The sequence below is a fragment of the Dunckerocampus dactyliophorus genome, chromosome 6, assembly GCF_027744805.1.
Source record: "Dunckerocampus dactyliophorus isolate RoL2022-P2 chromosome 6, RoL_Ddac_1.1, whole genome shotgun sequence".
Taxonomy (NCBI): domain Eukaryota; kingdom Metazoa; phylum Chordata; class Actinopteri; order Syngnathiformes; family Syngnathidae; genus Dunckerocampus; species Dunckerocampus dactyliophorus.
In genome coordinates this window covers 31,776,689-31,794,365 of record NC_072824.1, presented here as the reverse complement: position 1 = coordinate 31,794,365, position 17,677 = coordinate 31,776,689, and the positions used below count along the sequence as shown (strand labels likewise).

At 39.3% G+C, this 17,677-nt stretch overlaps 1 protein-coding gene across 2 annotated transcripts; it reads left to right on the top strand.

Annotated features, from left to right (window-relative positions):
- Window positions 1–5,336: 5,336 nt before the first annotated feature.
- tnip2 (TNFAIP3 interacting protein 2) lies at window positions 5,337–15,095 on the top strand. 2 transcript variants are annotated; one of them, XM_054780463.1, is made up of 6 exons: window positions 5,337–6,087; window positions 8,136–8,423; window positions 12,351–12,437; window positions 12,514–12,777; window positions 13,920–14,036; window positions 14,105–15,095. In XM_054780463.1, the coding sequence occupies exons 1-6, from the start codon at window positions 5,794–5,796 to the stop codon at window positions 14,378–14,380; spliced, it is 1,326 nt and encodes a 441-aa protein (XP_054636438.1). In that variant the 5' UTR covers window positions 5,337–5,793; the 3' UTR covers window positions 14,381–15,095. The 2 variants fall into 2 exon arrangements, with proteins under 2 accessions (XP_054636438.1, XP_054636437.1); XM_054780462.1 differs by having other exon boundaries at window positions 5,408–6,087; window positions 14,102–15,095.
- The last annotated feature ends 2,582 nt before the right edge of the window (window positions 15,096–17,677 follow it).

Sequence of the window (17,677 nt, the reverse complement as noted above, 5' to 3'; positions counted from 1 at the left end):
AAAACTCACATATACCAAGTTAATAATGTAATAATGATGGTAATAATGATTTGGAATGCATGAGAAATTGGATAAACAAGCATATTGCACAACACAGCAGCTGTAGAACCAATGTTGTAATTGCGGTAAGGAGCAAACCGCTGAGTCAGCGCTGATGAGTTGAGAGGGTAACGTGACTTTCACACTGACGGTTGGGGAGCAGCATTTTGAAGTGCACGCAGAGCTCGATTATCGTGGTTCAAATGCAGCTGCTGCCATCCTATGGGACTTTTGTTTCTAAAGGAAAACTCTGTTATTGATATTTTTTTCACACAAATTAGTGACCCGGACGGTTATTTATGTTTTGTAGACCACGCACCAGCAGGTCCACGTCTGTAGTAGTCCTTACATCTGTTTTTTGGGGGGGGGTTAACCGTGATAAAAATGACATTTTTCATCTCCAAAATCAAGTGTTTTCTTGGCTTCTTATTCTATACTGTTGATTTGGTGAGCATGAAGAAGGTCTTCATCACGTGGTTGTGTGTTTTTCAGAGCACTGTTTCTTTTGAAATATCAAAATATCATATTTTAGTCTTGCACTGAAAAAATAAATAAAAGGTGCCCGCAGCGCAGCTCATTGTTTGGTCTTAAAAAACGAATTGTGAATAATTTTGTTGCTCCTTTCAAGTCAATGTTAATGTTTAAAATAAAAGGTTTCAACACTGCCACCTGCTGGTAGGGAAGGGAGTAAAAAGAAAAGGGATAGTTTGGATGAAGTTGTGCGACATCCCCATCAGCATTGTAGTCCAATAACAGCCACTTACCCCCCACTGGGTCTCCGAAGTTCAGCACACTGGTTTTGTGTGGAGGTTTTGATTTTGTTAGTGATCGGGGTGACTCCCCTACGAGGAGTTGGTTCAAGTACGACGCCTGGAAGTGCCAAATATCCCATAAAAACGGCACCCCCAAACCAAAATGGCCGCCAACATGTGCATTTTACGGCACAGGTTATTTGACGATTTCCGTTAAAATTTCCAGTCAAAAAATCTGAGCTATCCCTTTAAGTCAAGATTGAGGTTTAAAAAAAAAGCTTCAACACTGCCACCTGCTGGTAGGAAAGGGAATATGGAGGGAAATAAATCACGTTCTGATCACTTTTTAAACATGAATTCCATATAATTGTTGTTTCTATGCTGATGACAGCATTTTGTCATAATGAATGTGCGTTCGTATTAACAAATCAAAGTAACTGTATTACATTTCACCACAGTTCACTGTGCGATCTGAAAGAGGAAGTGTCAAATCAAATCAATAAGACATGGGGAACAAGAGCTACACACGAAACACTTGTAATTACTAGCGGGGAGTCCCGGGCAGGTATTTCCAGCATTTTGGGCCAATCGTAACGTGACAATATCACAAAGGTGAGAGGCGGCAGCAGGATGTCACCCCAAAAAGCTCAGAAGAGAATACAAAAAACCCCTGCAGCCTTGTGACCGCCATGTGGCCCCATGAGTCACTTCCTGGGCCCTCATGTGACTCGCGATGGTGGGCTCACCTGTGTGTGTGTGTGCTGGGCTTCAAGGACTGCTGGAGGAAAAAGAAGCAACAGGGACCGCCCTCGACAGTCTAGACAGGACTGCCTTCATTTTGACTCATAAAAAGCTGCTTTTTTAACAGCGTTCTCCTCACAAAATATCCAATAGAACAAAATTGCCCAAGAATAACTTGGGTGAGTACTCGTTTTATTCAGTGCTCATCTTGCTAGAAACAGCAAACCATTTCTGATCAAAGTTGTTCTGGTTTGCATATTTGGAAGAATATTGTGTTGGATCCAGCGCGCTCAATCCCAGTCGTGACCGCCATTTTGCTTTGCAGGTGCCATTTCTCCCGGGTTTTTGCCATTTCAAAGGGTTCAACCAACTCCTCCTCTGGGATTCGCCCGATCACCGCCAAAATTGAACCCTCTATATCAGGGGTGTCCAAAGTGCGGCCCGGGGGCCATTTGTGGCTTGCGGCTATTTTTTTATTGGCCCATGGCACAAATTCTAAAAATATCTTTCAACAAGAAAACTAGAATGAAAATGGAAAAATCAGCAATCGTCTTACAAGAATGAAGTCATTAATATTAAAAGAAAAAAGTTGTAATCTAAGAAGAGAAAGCCGTAGTTTTATGAGAATAATGTTCTAATGTTATGAGGAAATATAACTTCTTTTTTTACGTCAGAGGTTAGAATATTATGGGAATAAAGTCCAAATATTATGAAAATAAATTCTAAGTAGTATGAGAATAAAGTCATAATATTGCAAGAAAATTTACAAGAAAGTTGAAATATTTTGAAATTTAAAAAAAACAACAGCACAAGCGGACAAATCAGTAGTAATTTGACAAGAATAAAGTCAAAATATTAAGAGACAAAAGTTGTACTGTAAAGAAAAAAATACAATTTTCCAAGAATAAGCTTGTAAGATTGAGGAATTCAGTGTCACCTGAGTAGCATCAAGTAGAAATAGTCAGGAAAATGGTTTTTTAAAGGTTGGGGAAAAAGTTGAAGAAGTTGTAAAGTTATGGGAATAAAGTCAAAATATGAAGGAAAGATAGTCATATTACAAGAAGGAACATCTACAATTGAAATATTTAGAAAATTTACAGCAAAAATGGGGGAAAAAGAGCACAGAGTGAAGTTGATACTAAAAATAGGCTTTTTCACTGATATCACAAAGCTGACACGTAGTTTTTTCTTGAACCAAACATAACTTCGTAGCGTATCTACACGCCTTGCGGACCTTGCAGCCTTTCATTTTTCATTTTTGGACACCCCTGCTCTGTATGATACACATGGGAGACAATAAATTGCGAAGATTGTGGACTGTCGCCGTAAGTTGTGGGTGGAGTTTAGTGGCAAAGTTCTGCTATTCGCCCCGCCACCTTTTCCCAACGTACCATGGCCCATTGGTTTTGTATAGAGGCTTTCATTTTGGTGGCGATGGGGTGAATTCCCTATGAGGAGTTGCTTCAAGTACGGCCCCTAGAAATGGGGAATATCCCAGAAAAATGACACCCCCAAACCAAAATGGCAGACAACATGCATTTTCCAAATTTGATGATTTCCGAACATTACAAACGCGTTCAAAGTGTTGTGTTGATGGGACACACTGGCGAGGAGTGCTAATACTTATCGATCGGGGCGTGTTTTGTGTTTCAAGGCAAATAGCTAACTATGCCAGCAGGCTCCTCCCACACCTTACAGGGAAAAGTCACAATGTTTGCAATGTATCGCCATCCATCTGTCGACTACACAAGGTTCCATTTTCATGGAGATTGGACAAACTCCGTAGAAGGAGCTGGTGCAGGTGCGACCCCTACAATTGATGAATGGCACCTGCAACCCAAAATGGTCAGATGCTCAAATATTTTTAAACCTTTGAAGGGGGACATATTGAGCAGCCGTTTTGGGGGGTGGGGGTATGGAGTCACGCCCGGAGCACTTTAAATTAGTTAATTTTCACCATGATACCCGTGCTGGCAAAATTTGGTGAAAGGAAGCAATTTCAAGAGGCCCCTTGCACGTGAGTGCAGTGAGCCGGTCAATCGGTCGAAGAGTCCATTAGTGAGTCACCCTGCCTGATTTAGACTGAATCCCAATTCTACCCCTTAGCCCTTTCCCTTGGTCTTAGCCCTCACCCGACCCCTGAAAACCGAGGGCCAAGGGGAAGAACCCACTAGGAAATGGGACACCACTTGATTCACCACTTCCTGGCTGCGACGTAGCCATGAGATCATTAAATTGTTCACCATAAACGTTTCCCACCATAAAGTAAGGTGCGTGTGTTCTGCATTATTTCATTTATATTGCCTACTTCACAACACCTTTTTGTAAATCAAAGGAACACATTTAGTAGTAGTAGTAGTAGTAGTAGTACTTTATTAATCCCACAGCAGGGAAATTCATCTGTTACAGCAGCAAGCAAGATACACAAGTAAAGAATGCATAGTCATAGTCATGCATGCAATGCATTTGTTACAAACTGTGACATTTATTGCAAAACAACAAACATTTATACTAGAAAATGTATAAAAGATACATATGAAATAGAAATAACAATGTTACAAACTTTATGGATGTCAGCAGCTGTATAAACGTTATCAAGAATTATTTCAAGGAAAGTCCAGAATGGCGTTTTGCTGCATCTGACTTTCCCGTACTGGGATTGCACCTTTTGAATGGTCCTGGGGTGCTGTGTGGGGGAGCAGAGGGCTGACGTGGCTCACATAAGATGTTACATCGACCGTGTTGGCGTCATCTTTATGATGTTTTGCACCCTCGCCCTATCTCCTCTGTCCTTGGGGGATGAAGACCAGAGCAAGTCTCCACTCTTTTACTGGAATGTCTCATCAGGTGCCTCTTGCTCTCCATCCGTTGACTGGGCAGTCTCCTCAAAGTCTGGATGAAAAGCCGTGTTGTCTTCCACTTCCGAGACGTCATCCTTTATGTCTGGTCCAACTTCGATGCCCTCTTCGTCTTGTTCTCAAATCTGGTCCATCCAGAGCCTCTGTGACAGGTAACGCCCTGGTCAGTCGTCTAGTCATTGGGCTGCAAGGCAAACATCATGCTGTATTTTGATGGCCTGTGTGAAGATAGGATACACTGATTGGTCTGGAAGGTGGTTCACGTGGGAGGATCAGCACATAATCACGGGAAAGACATTGTTCTGTCTGAAATGTGGGGACGATTTCTCATCTGATGGATGAATATTATCTGGATGCCAATTCATTTCATATAGCGCTCATTTTGACCGGGAACACCACAACGTTGACTAAACCACAAAAAATGTAATGAAAGTGCTGATGAACTGATGAACATAATACTCTCATAATTCTATTATAATATTCTCATAATACGATCACTTTTTTAAAGTCTATATTATTTTCCTTATAATATTTATTATACATTTTTGTCCTAATATTGTTTATTCTTGTAAATGTTTCCATTTGTTCAGGTTTTTGGTTGGGTTTTTTTTGTTGTTTTCTTGCTGTGTGCTGCTGGCCAGTAAACAGCCGCAGGCCGCACTTTGGACACCCCTGTCAAAAACCTTCAGGCAATCAGATGTAAAACACAATATTTAGGCGTGTTTTAAGTTGCAAATCGGTCAGATTTGACCCGAGCAAGACAAGAAGGTTAAATGTCAGTTGGGGAAAAAATTGTCATGATGCTGCGTTCTTGTGCATGTGGAAACGGCGTAAACTACACCGTCTACCGATCAATGACTCAATGGTTACTTTTCCGTGTAATAAATGCAGGCTTGTTTTCAGGTCAAGGGTTGAGTGCAGCAGTTTGAAGCTCTCAGTGAAGCTTGGATATACTTGTATATTTTTCCCTTTACAGTTAAGAGTCTGCGCGCTAGGTTATTTTTACGGCAACCCTTGAACGCACCACAGCAGTGCAGTCTGTAGAGGCTACTAACACAGTTGAACGCTAGCTTCAACTTTTTAGCTACCATTTGTGGTTTTGCGGTTTCATTGCTTTCCTTGGTGTTGATTAAACTTAATAACAGTTTACATCACAATGGCGGCCGACTTCGAGTCTACAAGAGGACACTGTGCTCACTTTGACGAATCTCAAAAAAGTACGCGGGGAAGTTCCCCAGGAAATCCCCGCTTGTCTATATTATTGTCGACGAGCCGTGAGGCGGACCTGCTGACACACGGTGCTGATCCCCGGCTACACTCGTCAAGGCAACGCGGCTCGGGAGCTGTCAAATGCCGGATTACTAAAAGACAAACCGTTGAAAGGTAGAAGAAGGAGACCCGCCATGGATCACGACAGCGTGGACAAGAAGCGGAGCTTCAGCACCCTCAACACATTGTACCATGAGAGCCGGCAGGAGATGGAGCTCCTGGCCAAGCAGCTCGCCCTCAAGGACAACATCATCGCCGAGCTCAAGGCGAGGCTGGCCGGCCACGAGAGGACGCGCGTGGCTGTGGGCGACAACCAGTCTGTGGTCGTCGGGCCGTCCAAGTCCTTGCTGGAGAGTTTGTGTCAGGAGATCTGCAAACTCAAACAGAAGAGGAACGAGACAGAGTTCAAGGCTTCCAGACAAGCTGAGGTACATATTTCAGTAGAACTGCACTTGAATTAGCACAGACCTCCGCCAAGGCTCAGACCAGTCAAAAGTTTAGACATGGTTTCTCTTGCTATTGAATGATAAGGTGTCTCCAAACTTTTGACTATTACTGTGACTTCCGCAAACAGTACTCACTAAAAGTTAGGGGTGGCGCCCCACTGGAAATAAGGTTGGTAGGACCTGTTCGCCCTCGCTCATAAACGCATTATGACTGGCCAACGTAGCTTGCCGTTATCAACGCTGTAGAGTCGACGGAGATATGGATCATAACTCCGTTTTAACACAACTCAAGCGAGGCTGGTCTCGCAGACAGTTAAAACCTAGCGGGGGGGTTGATGTTGCCTAGCGAACACTACACCTCTGAACAAACACGCTAAATTACACCCACATCTACGGTACACACCGCAAGGCATGCTGGGTAACCCAACACTGCGCTTTTTTTACCGAGTAATCAGACCCCACTAGTGTAGCAACTAATGTAGCAACCTTTGCTGGTCTTATTTGACACTTTGGGAGACCGGCGTGAAAGTGCATATCGCTCTTCTCAACGAGCAGTGGGTCCTGATGGCCCCTTAGCCCAGCTAAAACATCCAGGAACATTTAAAGAGAAAAGAAGCCAGCGAAGAAACTTGCATTTCTAAACAAATCTTGTTTGCTCTGTATAATAGATAGATATGATAATGTAACATGTTATTAGATATCTTTATTAATAATCATTGATTATAATGACTTTATGTTAACAATTCATTATTTCATTCATTTAAAAATTATGACCAAAAATCCTACAAGGGGAAGAAATCCACATAAAAAGGAATTAGGTTGTTTTTCTAGTCCCAAACCCAACCCCTCTGCTAAATTGCATGTAAATCAGTGAAGTACAGCAGTTTGTTGTTGGTTTTTTGCGAGGTCCTAACTGATGGAAAGCTCGATCTTAGACCTTCGCCAAGGGTGTAAAAAAAATTCCCAATCTGGATCCACACCAAAAATGTAACAAGGGTTCTTCCGTTCTTCTGTCCCTTCTTTTGACTGGTACTAAAAATAGAGATTTTGGTAGCAAAACGTTGCAAAATATGAATCGAATTATTTATTACGTTATTAAATTGATAACCCCTGGGGGAATGCGCACCCCGCTTTGGGCACCTAGGCCCAAGGGAACACATTTACAGCAACACACACGTCCTCATTTTCTCTTATTACGTCTCCTATAGTCAGTGATGTTGGTAACGCCTTACAAAGGAACGCGTTACTTTTTACTTTTTACGCGTTACTTGCATAACCACTTTTTTCAGTAACGAGGAACGTAATATCAAGACTGCGATGAATGATGTCGAGTTTGTGTCAACTACTGTTGATATTTGGACGTCGAACAACAGAAGTTATATGGGAGTGACGCTCCACTGGATCGGTAGAATAATTATTATTACATTTATATATTCCATCCATCCATTTTCTATATCGCTTCATCCTCATTAGGGTCGCGGGGGCATGCTGGAGCCTATTTTATTTTTTTTACATTTTCATAAAACAGATGTCCGAGTTAAGCTGATGGCAAGTGAGACTTTTTCTTAAATAAAAACATTCATTTTTGATTTTTTATTTCAGTTCAACATTATATATCCATTGCTGATTAGTGTTGCAGGCAGCAGCTGTAAGTAACTGAAAAGGTAACTAGTAATGTAATTTAGTTACTTTCTGAATAAAGTCATCTGTAAAGTAACTAAGTTACTTTTTAGTTCAGTAGTCAGTAATCAGATTACTTTTTCTTAGTAATGTGGCAACACTGACTATATTGGGTAATAGGAGTGTAAAGGTGACTATAGGGGTGTTACCTCATGTCTAGAGGCTCGTCATAATGCTTCGTTTTTATGACAAATGAAGAAAAATATCCAAAATATCCAAAACACCTTTTTTGCTGATGAGTTTGTGGGGTTTGGGTATGGTGGTGTTGTCTGCCACCCTGTGTATTGCATACTAAATTGCAGCACAAACCCAACAAGGTGTGTTTGAAACCTGCATGGTACGCCCCCTAGGAGATCCAGAGGCTGACCACGCAGCTCCGAGAGAAGGACCTGGAGCTTGAGAGCGTCAGGACCGGCTCGGGGCACGAGAAGGACCGGGAGATCCAGCGGCTGCGTGCGGTTCTGGGCGAGAGGGAGCGCACCGACGCCACCAGGACCGTGCTGTGCTCCTCGCTGGCAGAGGAGGCCGAGCAGCTGCGGGGCCAGCTGGGGACCACCGTGAAGGTGTGCCGGCAGCTGCTGGCCAGGATGGAGAAGAACAAGACTGGGGAGGGAGACGTCGAGGAAGGGGCTAAGAAGGTGATGCTCAAGGTGGTCCTGAAGAGTCGACGCTCATGGAATGATCGTGATATTTTAGCAGAATAAGAATCACAATAATATCACGCAGGATAACTTGATGGTTTACCAATGATACGGTTAAGGGCGGGGATCCAATTTGAGATACCACACTGTGGTGATATTTTGTACCGATACTGAAAATATCGAAGTAACTTTGCACTTTAAGCACACACAACAATTGAGCTGCTGAAATAAGTGAAGTACTTACACATGTTCATATACACACACTTATACATATACACATGTACATATACTTATACATATACACATGTACATATACATGTACATATACATATATACATGTACATATACTTATACATATACACATGTACATATACACATGTACATATACTTTTACATTTACACATGTACATATACATTTACACATGTACATATACTTATACATATACACATGTACATATACATGTACATATACATATATACATGTACATATACTTATACATATACACATGTACATATACACATGTACATATACTTTTACATTTACACATGTACATATACATTTACACATGTACATATACTTATACATATACACATGTACATATACATATACACATGTACATATACATATACACATGTACATATACTTATACATATACACATGTACATATACATGTACATATACATATATACATGTACATATACTTATACATATACACATGTACATATACACATGTACATATACTTTTACATTTACACATGTACATATACATTTACACATGTACATATACTTATACATATACACATGTACATATACATATACACATGTACATATACTTATACATATACACATGTACATATACACATGTACATATACTTTTACATTTACACATGTACATATACATTTACACATGTACATATACTTATACATATACACATGTACATATACATATACACATGTACATATACATATACACATGTACATATACTTATACATATACACATGTACATATACACATGTACATATACTTATACATTTACACATGTACATACACTTATACATATACACATGTACATATACATATACACATGTACATATACATATACACATGTACATATACTTATACATATACACATGTACATATACTTACACATATACACATGTACATATACATATACACATGTACATATACTTATACACATGTACATATACACATGTACATATACTTATACATTTACACATGTACATATACATATACACATGTACATATACTTATACATATACACATGTACATATACACATGTACATATACACATGTACATATACTTATACATATACACATGTACATATACACATGTACATATACACATGTACATATACTTATACATTTACACATGTACATATACACATGTACATATACTTATACATTTACACATGTACATACACTTACACATATACACATGTACATATACATTTACACATGTACATATACATATACACATGTACATATACTTATACATATACACATGTACATATACTTATACATATACACATGTACATATACACATGTACATATACTTATACATTTACACATGTACATATACTTATACATATACACATGTACATATACACATGTACATATACACATGTACATATACTTATACATATACACATGTACATACACTTACACATGTACATATACTTATACATTTACACATGTACATATACATATACACATGTACATATACTTATACATATACACATGTACATATACTTATACATATACACATGTACATATACACATGTACATATACTTATACATTTACACATGTACATATACTTATACATATACACATGTACATATACACATGTACATATACACATGTACATATACTTATACATATACACATGTACATATACATATACACATGTACATATACTTATACATTTACACATGTACATATACTTATACATATACACATGTACATATACACATGTACATATACACATGTACATATACTTATACATTTACACATGTACATATACTTATACATATACACATGTACATATACACATGTACATATACTTATACATATACACATGTACATACACTTACACATGTACATATACTTATACATTTACACATGTACATATACTTATACATATACGCATGTACATATACTTATACACATATACATGTATATATACTTATATACATATACTTATACATATACACATGTACATATACTTATACACATGTACATGTACATTTACACATGTACATATACTTATACATGTAAGCTTGTACAATAATAATGTGTACAACAGCATGCCTTTTAGCGTGTGATACAATAACACAATTTTTTTTTTTGCCACAACAGCAAATATTGCAATTTCAATGTGCAAACTCATCAAACTACTGAAAATGTATTTTTGATGCCCTCACACAACACAAACCAACCCAAACGCTTACCTTGCTCACAGTGCAACCGAAACACGCGTGGAACACATGTCAGTGTACCACACGGAAAGAAACACATGCAACATAATACTATTGTTTACTCATTTATTAGTCCACATGCACACTTCCCCTTCAAATAGGAAGTTACCCAGCATGCCTTGCGGGTTAAAGTGTGTGTTCCTCGTGTGTTATTTTTGGTTGCAGCGTGAGTGAGGAAGGCATTTGGTTTGATGAACTCGTGTTGGGTTATGTTACAAGTATGCTAAAGTTAGCTAAATTAGTTAGTACCTGGACGCAGCAGCGTAGCCAAGGCTTGATCACTGCCTCAGAAATAGACATTTTTATAGTTGGGGGGTTTGCATTTGCTACTGGTCCTGGAGGGAAACCCCCCTAAAAAAAATGAGGATCTGCTGTGTAGCAATTATGTCATTAAAAAAAACAAAGCCCAAAAAATGTGGATATGTGCAATTAACAATTGGCAATAATAAGTGATTTTTTAAAAGCATTAAACAAAAAAACATGACGGAACATTAAGACCACATTGAAAAAAAATCTTAGATTTTGCGAATAAAGGCGTACATTTAGGAGGAAAAAGAGGCGTAATATTACCTTTGCCCGAGGCCGAAGGGCACCTCAGTCCCCCTTTTCATAGCTGTCTCAGGCAATGCCTGTTAAGACGGAGTATTAGAATAATCTGAGATTTCCAGAATAAAGTCGTACATTTCCAACAATAAAGTCGTAAATTTAAGAGAATAAAGGCGTAAATTTACCAGGAAAAACGTAAATGTTAGAGGAAACAAAGGCGTAAATGTCCTTTGTCAAAGGTCACCTAAGGCCCCCTTTTCATACTGGTATCTTGATGTTACAGGCTGAAAAAGGCGGGACTTATGTGACCTTTGATCTTGGGCATGTGGAGGGGATGGGCTAAGGAAAGCGCAAGTGAGAGGGGCTAGCCATGCTAAGCTAAATGCTAAACGTTCCCATGTTACAAAAAAAAGCTTGCCTGATGCAAGAGGAACGTTTGCGTCCTTCCTGAAGAGCTGTGCTGTACTTTCCCTCTGACACGCGGAATAGTACCACTAAATTCCCGTAAATGTACGACTTTATTCTCTGAATTTATGACTTCTTGAAATCTCAGGTGGTTTTTCCAATACTCCTTTGTAAATAACAACAAAGTACATAAAAAATGACTAACAGTATTTATGATCATTACCATCACATTCAATTGAAAAATATTTGACCAAACTCCACAGCAAAGTGGTGATTATTCCATCGTGATGAAATTAGGCGTGAAGATGTTACGTTGTTATGAAACAATGTGGGCGTCTTTGTGATCCTTCAAAGTAAAATGAGCGTCGGACGCGTTGTCGTGGGCGGTTGAGTGCAACAGTGACAGTGTTGATGTTTCCTCTCACCTCTAGCGTTTGACTTTGGGCTCCATGCTTGCTTCCTCTTTTCTGCGCAGCTGCCAGAGTCACCTGACAGGTGCGTCAACGCCCAAATGCGTCACCTTCAGGAGGAGAACCAGCAGCTAAAGCAGCGTGTGGCCTATGTAAGAACACCTTCAAACGCAACACAACCTTCCCAACCTCGGGGTGCGGCTTCAAAACAAGCACATGTGCCGCTAGGTCCAGGGTCTCAACTCCCAGTGGCAGAAGTACGACTCCAGCAGGGAGGACTTCATCCGAGGATTGTGTCAGCGCCTGAGGGCCGGCGCCGGCCAGGCGGCGCTTCCCGGTCTGGGCTCGGCCAGCGGCGGCTTGCTTCATCACGAGATCTCCAGACTCAACGGCTCGCTGGAGGACAAGCTGAGCGAGTGCGCCCGACTCCGGAGAGAAATGGAGGAAATGCGCAGAAAAGACCGGGAGCGCATCCAGACCCTGGAGCAGCAGGTGGGTGCTAGCTAGCCTCACACTGAAGACAACCTTTTGCTTTTCTTCTCTGAACTCGCAAAGCAAAGTATATTGTTGCTTCTCACAACGTCACATGCAAACCTTATCAACGTGTCCCTCGCTCACGGCGCAACAAAAAGTAACACACATGCAAAACAATACCATTTAGAACCCGCAAGGCATGCTGGGAAGCCCACACGCACACGTCCCCAGCATGCCTTGCGGGTAACTCACGACCTGAAATGAGAATATTACAGGTGATCCTCGAAAAACACAAATAGTGGACGTAAACATAAGAAGCCCTAAAAATGTCGATTTTTGGTATTCTAGACCAGGGTTGTCCAATGTGCGGCCCAGGAGCCATTTGTGGCCCGCAAATGGCTCATTCTAAAAATATCATTTCACAAGAACACTTTAAAAAAATACAAAAATAAAAGGGGAGCAAAAATGTTTACAAGAATAAATTCAAAATATTAAGAGACAAAAAGTTAATCTTCTGAGAAAAAGTCGTCATTTTATGAGACATTTTATGAGATATTTTTATTTTTATTTGCTGTTTTATTTTGCACGTGTACGTATGGGAGGAAGTTTTTTATGTTTCAAGAAAAACTGCATCTCTGTGGAAAAAGCCAATTTCTATCAACTTCACCCTTTGCTCTTTTTCCTATTTTTGCTGGGTTTTTTTGTTAATTTTCCAAATATTTCAACTTTCTTCTTCAATCATTTTAGTACATTTTCTTTTTGTAAGATTATGACTTTATTGCCATATTATAACGTTCTCCCCAACCTAATTTTCCACAATGACTTTATGTCATTTTTAATGTATTTTTTCTTTAATATTTCAACTCTATGCTACTAAAAATGGTCATGAGTATGAGTTTATCCAATTTCTGTTTTTTTTTTTTAATTTTGCAACTACTTCAACTTTATTTTTTAATCCCCCACCCCCCCCACGCACACACCAGTGTAATGAAAAGAGGTGAGAATCGTCACAAAACAAACGTTCTTTTTGAAATATTTTGCAAAGATAAGAAGGCGTGTCGGCCCTTTCCTCCTTTCTGTCTTTTCCACAAACGCTTGTGATTGGCTAACGTTCACCTAATGCCTGATGGCTGATGGCTGTGTTGCGGCGGCTTCTTTAGGTGGTCATCTACACGGAGGACTTCAAGTCGGAGCGAGCGGACCGTGAGCGAGCGCAGGCTCAGATCCAGGACCTGAAGGAGCAGATCTGCCAGCTGAAGCTGCAGCTACACAAGCAGGTGAGGCTGGCGACGACGCGCCACCCGTGGCTTTATGGCACCGTGCTGACCGCCATCTTCTCCAGCAGGGGGCGAGCAGGGAGATGCCTTTGTGTCACGTTCACATCGGACACCGGGTGTCCTCACGGCGGTACAGGGACGCCACAGAGCACCCGGCGAGGACAAACGTGTCCTCGCAGCACCAACTGGCCGCCTCCCCTTCCGCCGGCACAATGGCAGCGACGCAAAACCCCGCCTTTCACACTGACCTTTCAGACCTGCAGTGCCCGCGCTGCCTCGCCACCTTCCACGAGGACGCCGCCACCGAGTACCTCAACCACTGCGAGGAGTGCGCCACGCTATGAGACCAGGAATGACCTCATCCAGATTGTTTTCGGAGGACTCTGAGTCGGCGGCTGTGCGTGACGGATCATCATATACCTCAGCGTCATCATACCGCCAAAATAAAACACCATGGGTCAGGTGTCTGCAGACGTCTACTGGGAAACAGGAAGACGCACAATGACACAAAAATACACACTCATTTGCTGTAGAGGGGGGTTGCAGGGTCCAAGGAAGAGTACCTTTTGGATGGATGTCATGTGACGCATCATCCTCCGTGAACCAGGAAGCAGTCTGCTGACTAACAACTAACAAGCACACACACAAATACGCACAGTTTGGCCTTGGTGGAGGTCGTTGTTGTTGCAGATGCTCATTAGAACGCATCCGATGGTGGCCCAAGACTTTTGCACAGTGCCGTAGATGCATAAGCTTCTCATATTCAGCCACAAAATCTACAAATCGTTTCAGATACAAATAATTTATGAAAATGCCATTATTTATTCAACTCTGTCAAATTATTTAAAATAAAAATGTAACCCCCTCCCACAGAAGCCATTCTTCTTTTTACTGCTTATTCATTTGGGATTTGATAGATGTCGATATCCATCTATATAGAGATATTGATGTGTATGCACACGCATATATATATTATATAAGTGTATAAAAAACCAACTCTTGGATCATTTGGTGTGTTTTTACCCACTTAAAATTGGTCAACTATTTTTGTAATAAAATCAGCTGTCTCCTATTTTGAGTGTTGACTTTGTCTTTCATAGATGAAACAGTTCTTTTTTTTAATTACGAAAATACTTAAAGTTGAAAAGTTTGGAAAGAAATGTACTTGCTACTTTAAAAAAACATTTCTATTAATATATACGTTTTTTAATCTAGATAACAGCTTGAGCTACAAATAACAAATCGTGTCACGTGTCTGTGTGCCTGAATAAAAGTCAACCTAGTTCAGAAACGCTGCAGCATTCAAATCAAGATTCTACAACGCTGTTTGCCTCTTGTTGCTAGGCATCTTTAAAAAGGCGCCAACAAAATTGAAGCGAGAGTAAACATTGTTGCAATGACTTTTTCCTGACTAGAATGAAGCTATGAATGAAGCCAGCGTAATTTGCGACAGTAATGTTTTTTACGTGTAAGACGACATAACACAAGACGTTAGTTTCGCCGTGGGAAAGCCCCTCCATGTGACGTCACGCATTCCCAGCAGTTGTTTGTGCGTCTGAGGTGTGTCGGTGTCGCGTTACAAAGGCGCTCCTGAGGACTAGTTAGCTGGCGAACTGCGACAAAAGGACAGGTCGTGTAGGGAGTGTCAATAAATTGTGGCTTTGGTGCCCTAAAAGCAGGAAGTTGGATATCCCCTGCTCAAACAGGAAGTAGGCCACGTAACACAACAAGTGTGCGTGACGCTCAACACGTACAGTATATGATAATAGCATTGCTAGCATTATTATATAAATAACTTTAGAAGCAGCACAAACAGAACATGACAGTCATTACTTTTCTTTGAGTTATTTTATTGTGTTATTGACTGGAAAAAATATTAAGAAAAATATTTTAATATCAGAAAAATGTCAATTTCAAAATTCAATGTAACTGATTGATTACTAATATAATAGTATAATTATATATAAAATAGAAAAAATATACAATTATAATAAAACATAATTGATGCAATAATTACACTAGAAGATTTTAGGAATTTATTTGATTATCATAAGAATAAAAGCATTATTTGTATGAATTTTTAAATGTATTGGGGGGGGGGCTTATTTTTGACAATATAACATAATGACAATATAAATCCGCTTTAGCTTACATAAAATCAAGACAATGACTCAAATAAAATATTCAAAAACAAAGATGACTTGGTGGCTCAATTCCATGGAAAAAAGTGAATATAATAACATTTGAAACATTTTATGAATTAAACATTTGATTCATATAATAATAATCATTATAGCAATAAATTAGTTTTAAAAATTCTATCAGTATGATTAGTTTAAAAAAGTAAAAGTCAGAAGTATAAATACATTTTCTTTTATGATAATCCCAAACTAGTTTAATCTCCCAGTAGTAAAATAGATTAGTTATGTCTGTGTCACGTTGGCTCTGGTTATTTGGAATGTGACATCACAAAGAATCATTCATTCATTCATTCATTCATTCATTCAAAGACGCTTAAAATAAATGAGTCAAATTTGCCGTGGCGCCCCCACACAACCTTTAATCTTTGTGTGTGTGTGCGCGTGTGTGTGTGTGTGCGAAGCACACTTTCCACGTTGATGTCATTCATGAAAGATACGGGGTGGCCGGGTGGGCTATTTTTCACACTGAAATGCTGCGAGACCTTTGAAACAGGAAGCAGCTACTGTGACATCACGTCCCGCTTCTTACGCTGTACTGGACTTTCACACTGTGACTCGACAACAGAACATGAAGCAACACTCCAATGACCTTCCTTACATTCTCGTATATTTAGGACTTTTTTCTTGTAAATTTAGGACTTTATTTTCATGTTATGACTTTCTCGTAATATTGCGACTTTTTTTCTCATGAATGTATAACTTTATTCTCGGAAATTCTATTTTTTTCTCGCAAATTTACGACTTTATTCTCGTAATTTTACGACTTTTTTCACGTAAATGTATGACTTTATTCTTGTGATATTAAGACTTTCGCATAAATTTACAACTTTCTTAAAATTTACATTTTCTCGTAAATTAGCGACTTTAATCTCATAATATTGCTTTTTTCTCATAAATTTATTACTTTATTCTTGTAAATGTGTGACTTTTTTTCTCGTAAATTTCCGACTTTATTGTCGGAAATTTATGACTTTTATCTTGCTAATTTATGACTTTTTTCTCGTAAATTTATGCCCTTTTTCTCTGAATTTTGTGCCTTCTTTCTCGTAAATGTATGACACTTGTTTTGTAATATTACAACTTGTTCTTGTAAATTTACAACTTTTTTCTCATAAATGGACAACTTTTTTCTCGTAAATTTACGACTTTATTCTTGTGATATCAAGACTTTTTCTTGTAAATTTACGACTTCGTTCTCGTAAATTTATGCCTTTTTTCTTGCAATATTACGACTTTATCCTCGTAATATTACAAATTTACGACTTTTTTCTTGTAATATTGTAAATTGTATATTATTATATTGTAAATGTATGACTTTTTTCTTGTAAATTTAGGATTTTATCCTAATATTCTTTATTCTAATATTACAACATTTTTTTTTTACCACTGTATTCTCGTAAATAGACATCTTTTTTCTCGTAAATTTACGACTATTGTAAA

Coding starts and splice junctions, on each gene's coding strand:
- tnip2 (XM_054780462.1), top strand. CDS start 5,794: ATGGATCACGACAGCGTGGACAAGAAGCGGAGCTTCAGCACCCTCAAC. Junction 12,778..13,919: donor TCCAGACCCTGGAGCAGCAG/GTGGGTGCTAGC, acceptor CGGCTTCTTTAG/GTGGTCATCTACACGGAGGA. Junction 14,037..14,101: donor AGCTGCAGCTACACAAGCAG/GTGAGGCTGGCG, acceptor CATCTTCTCCAG/CAGGGGGCGAGCAGGGAGAT.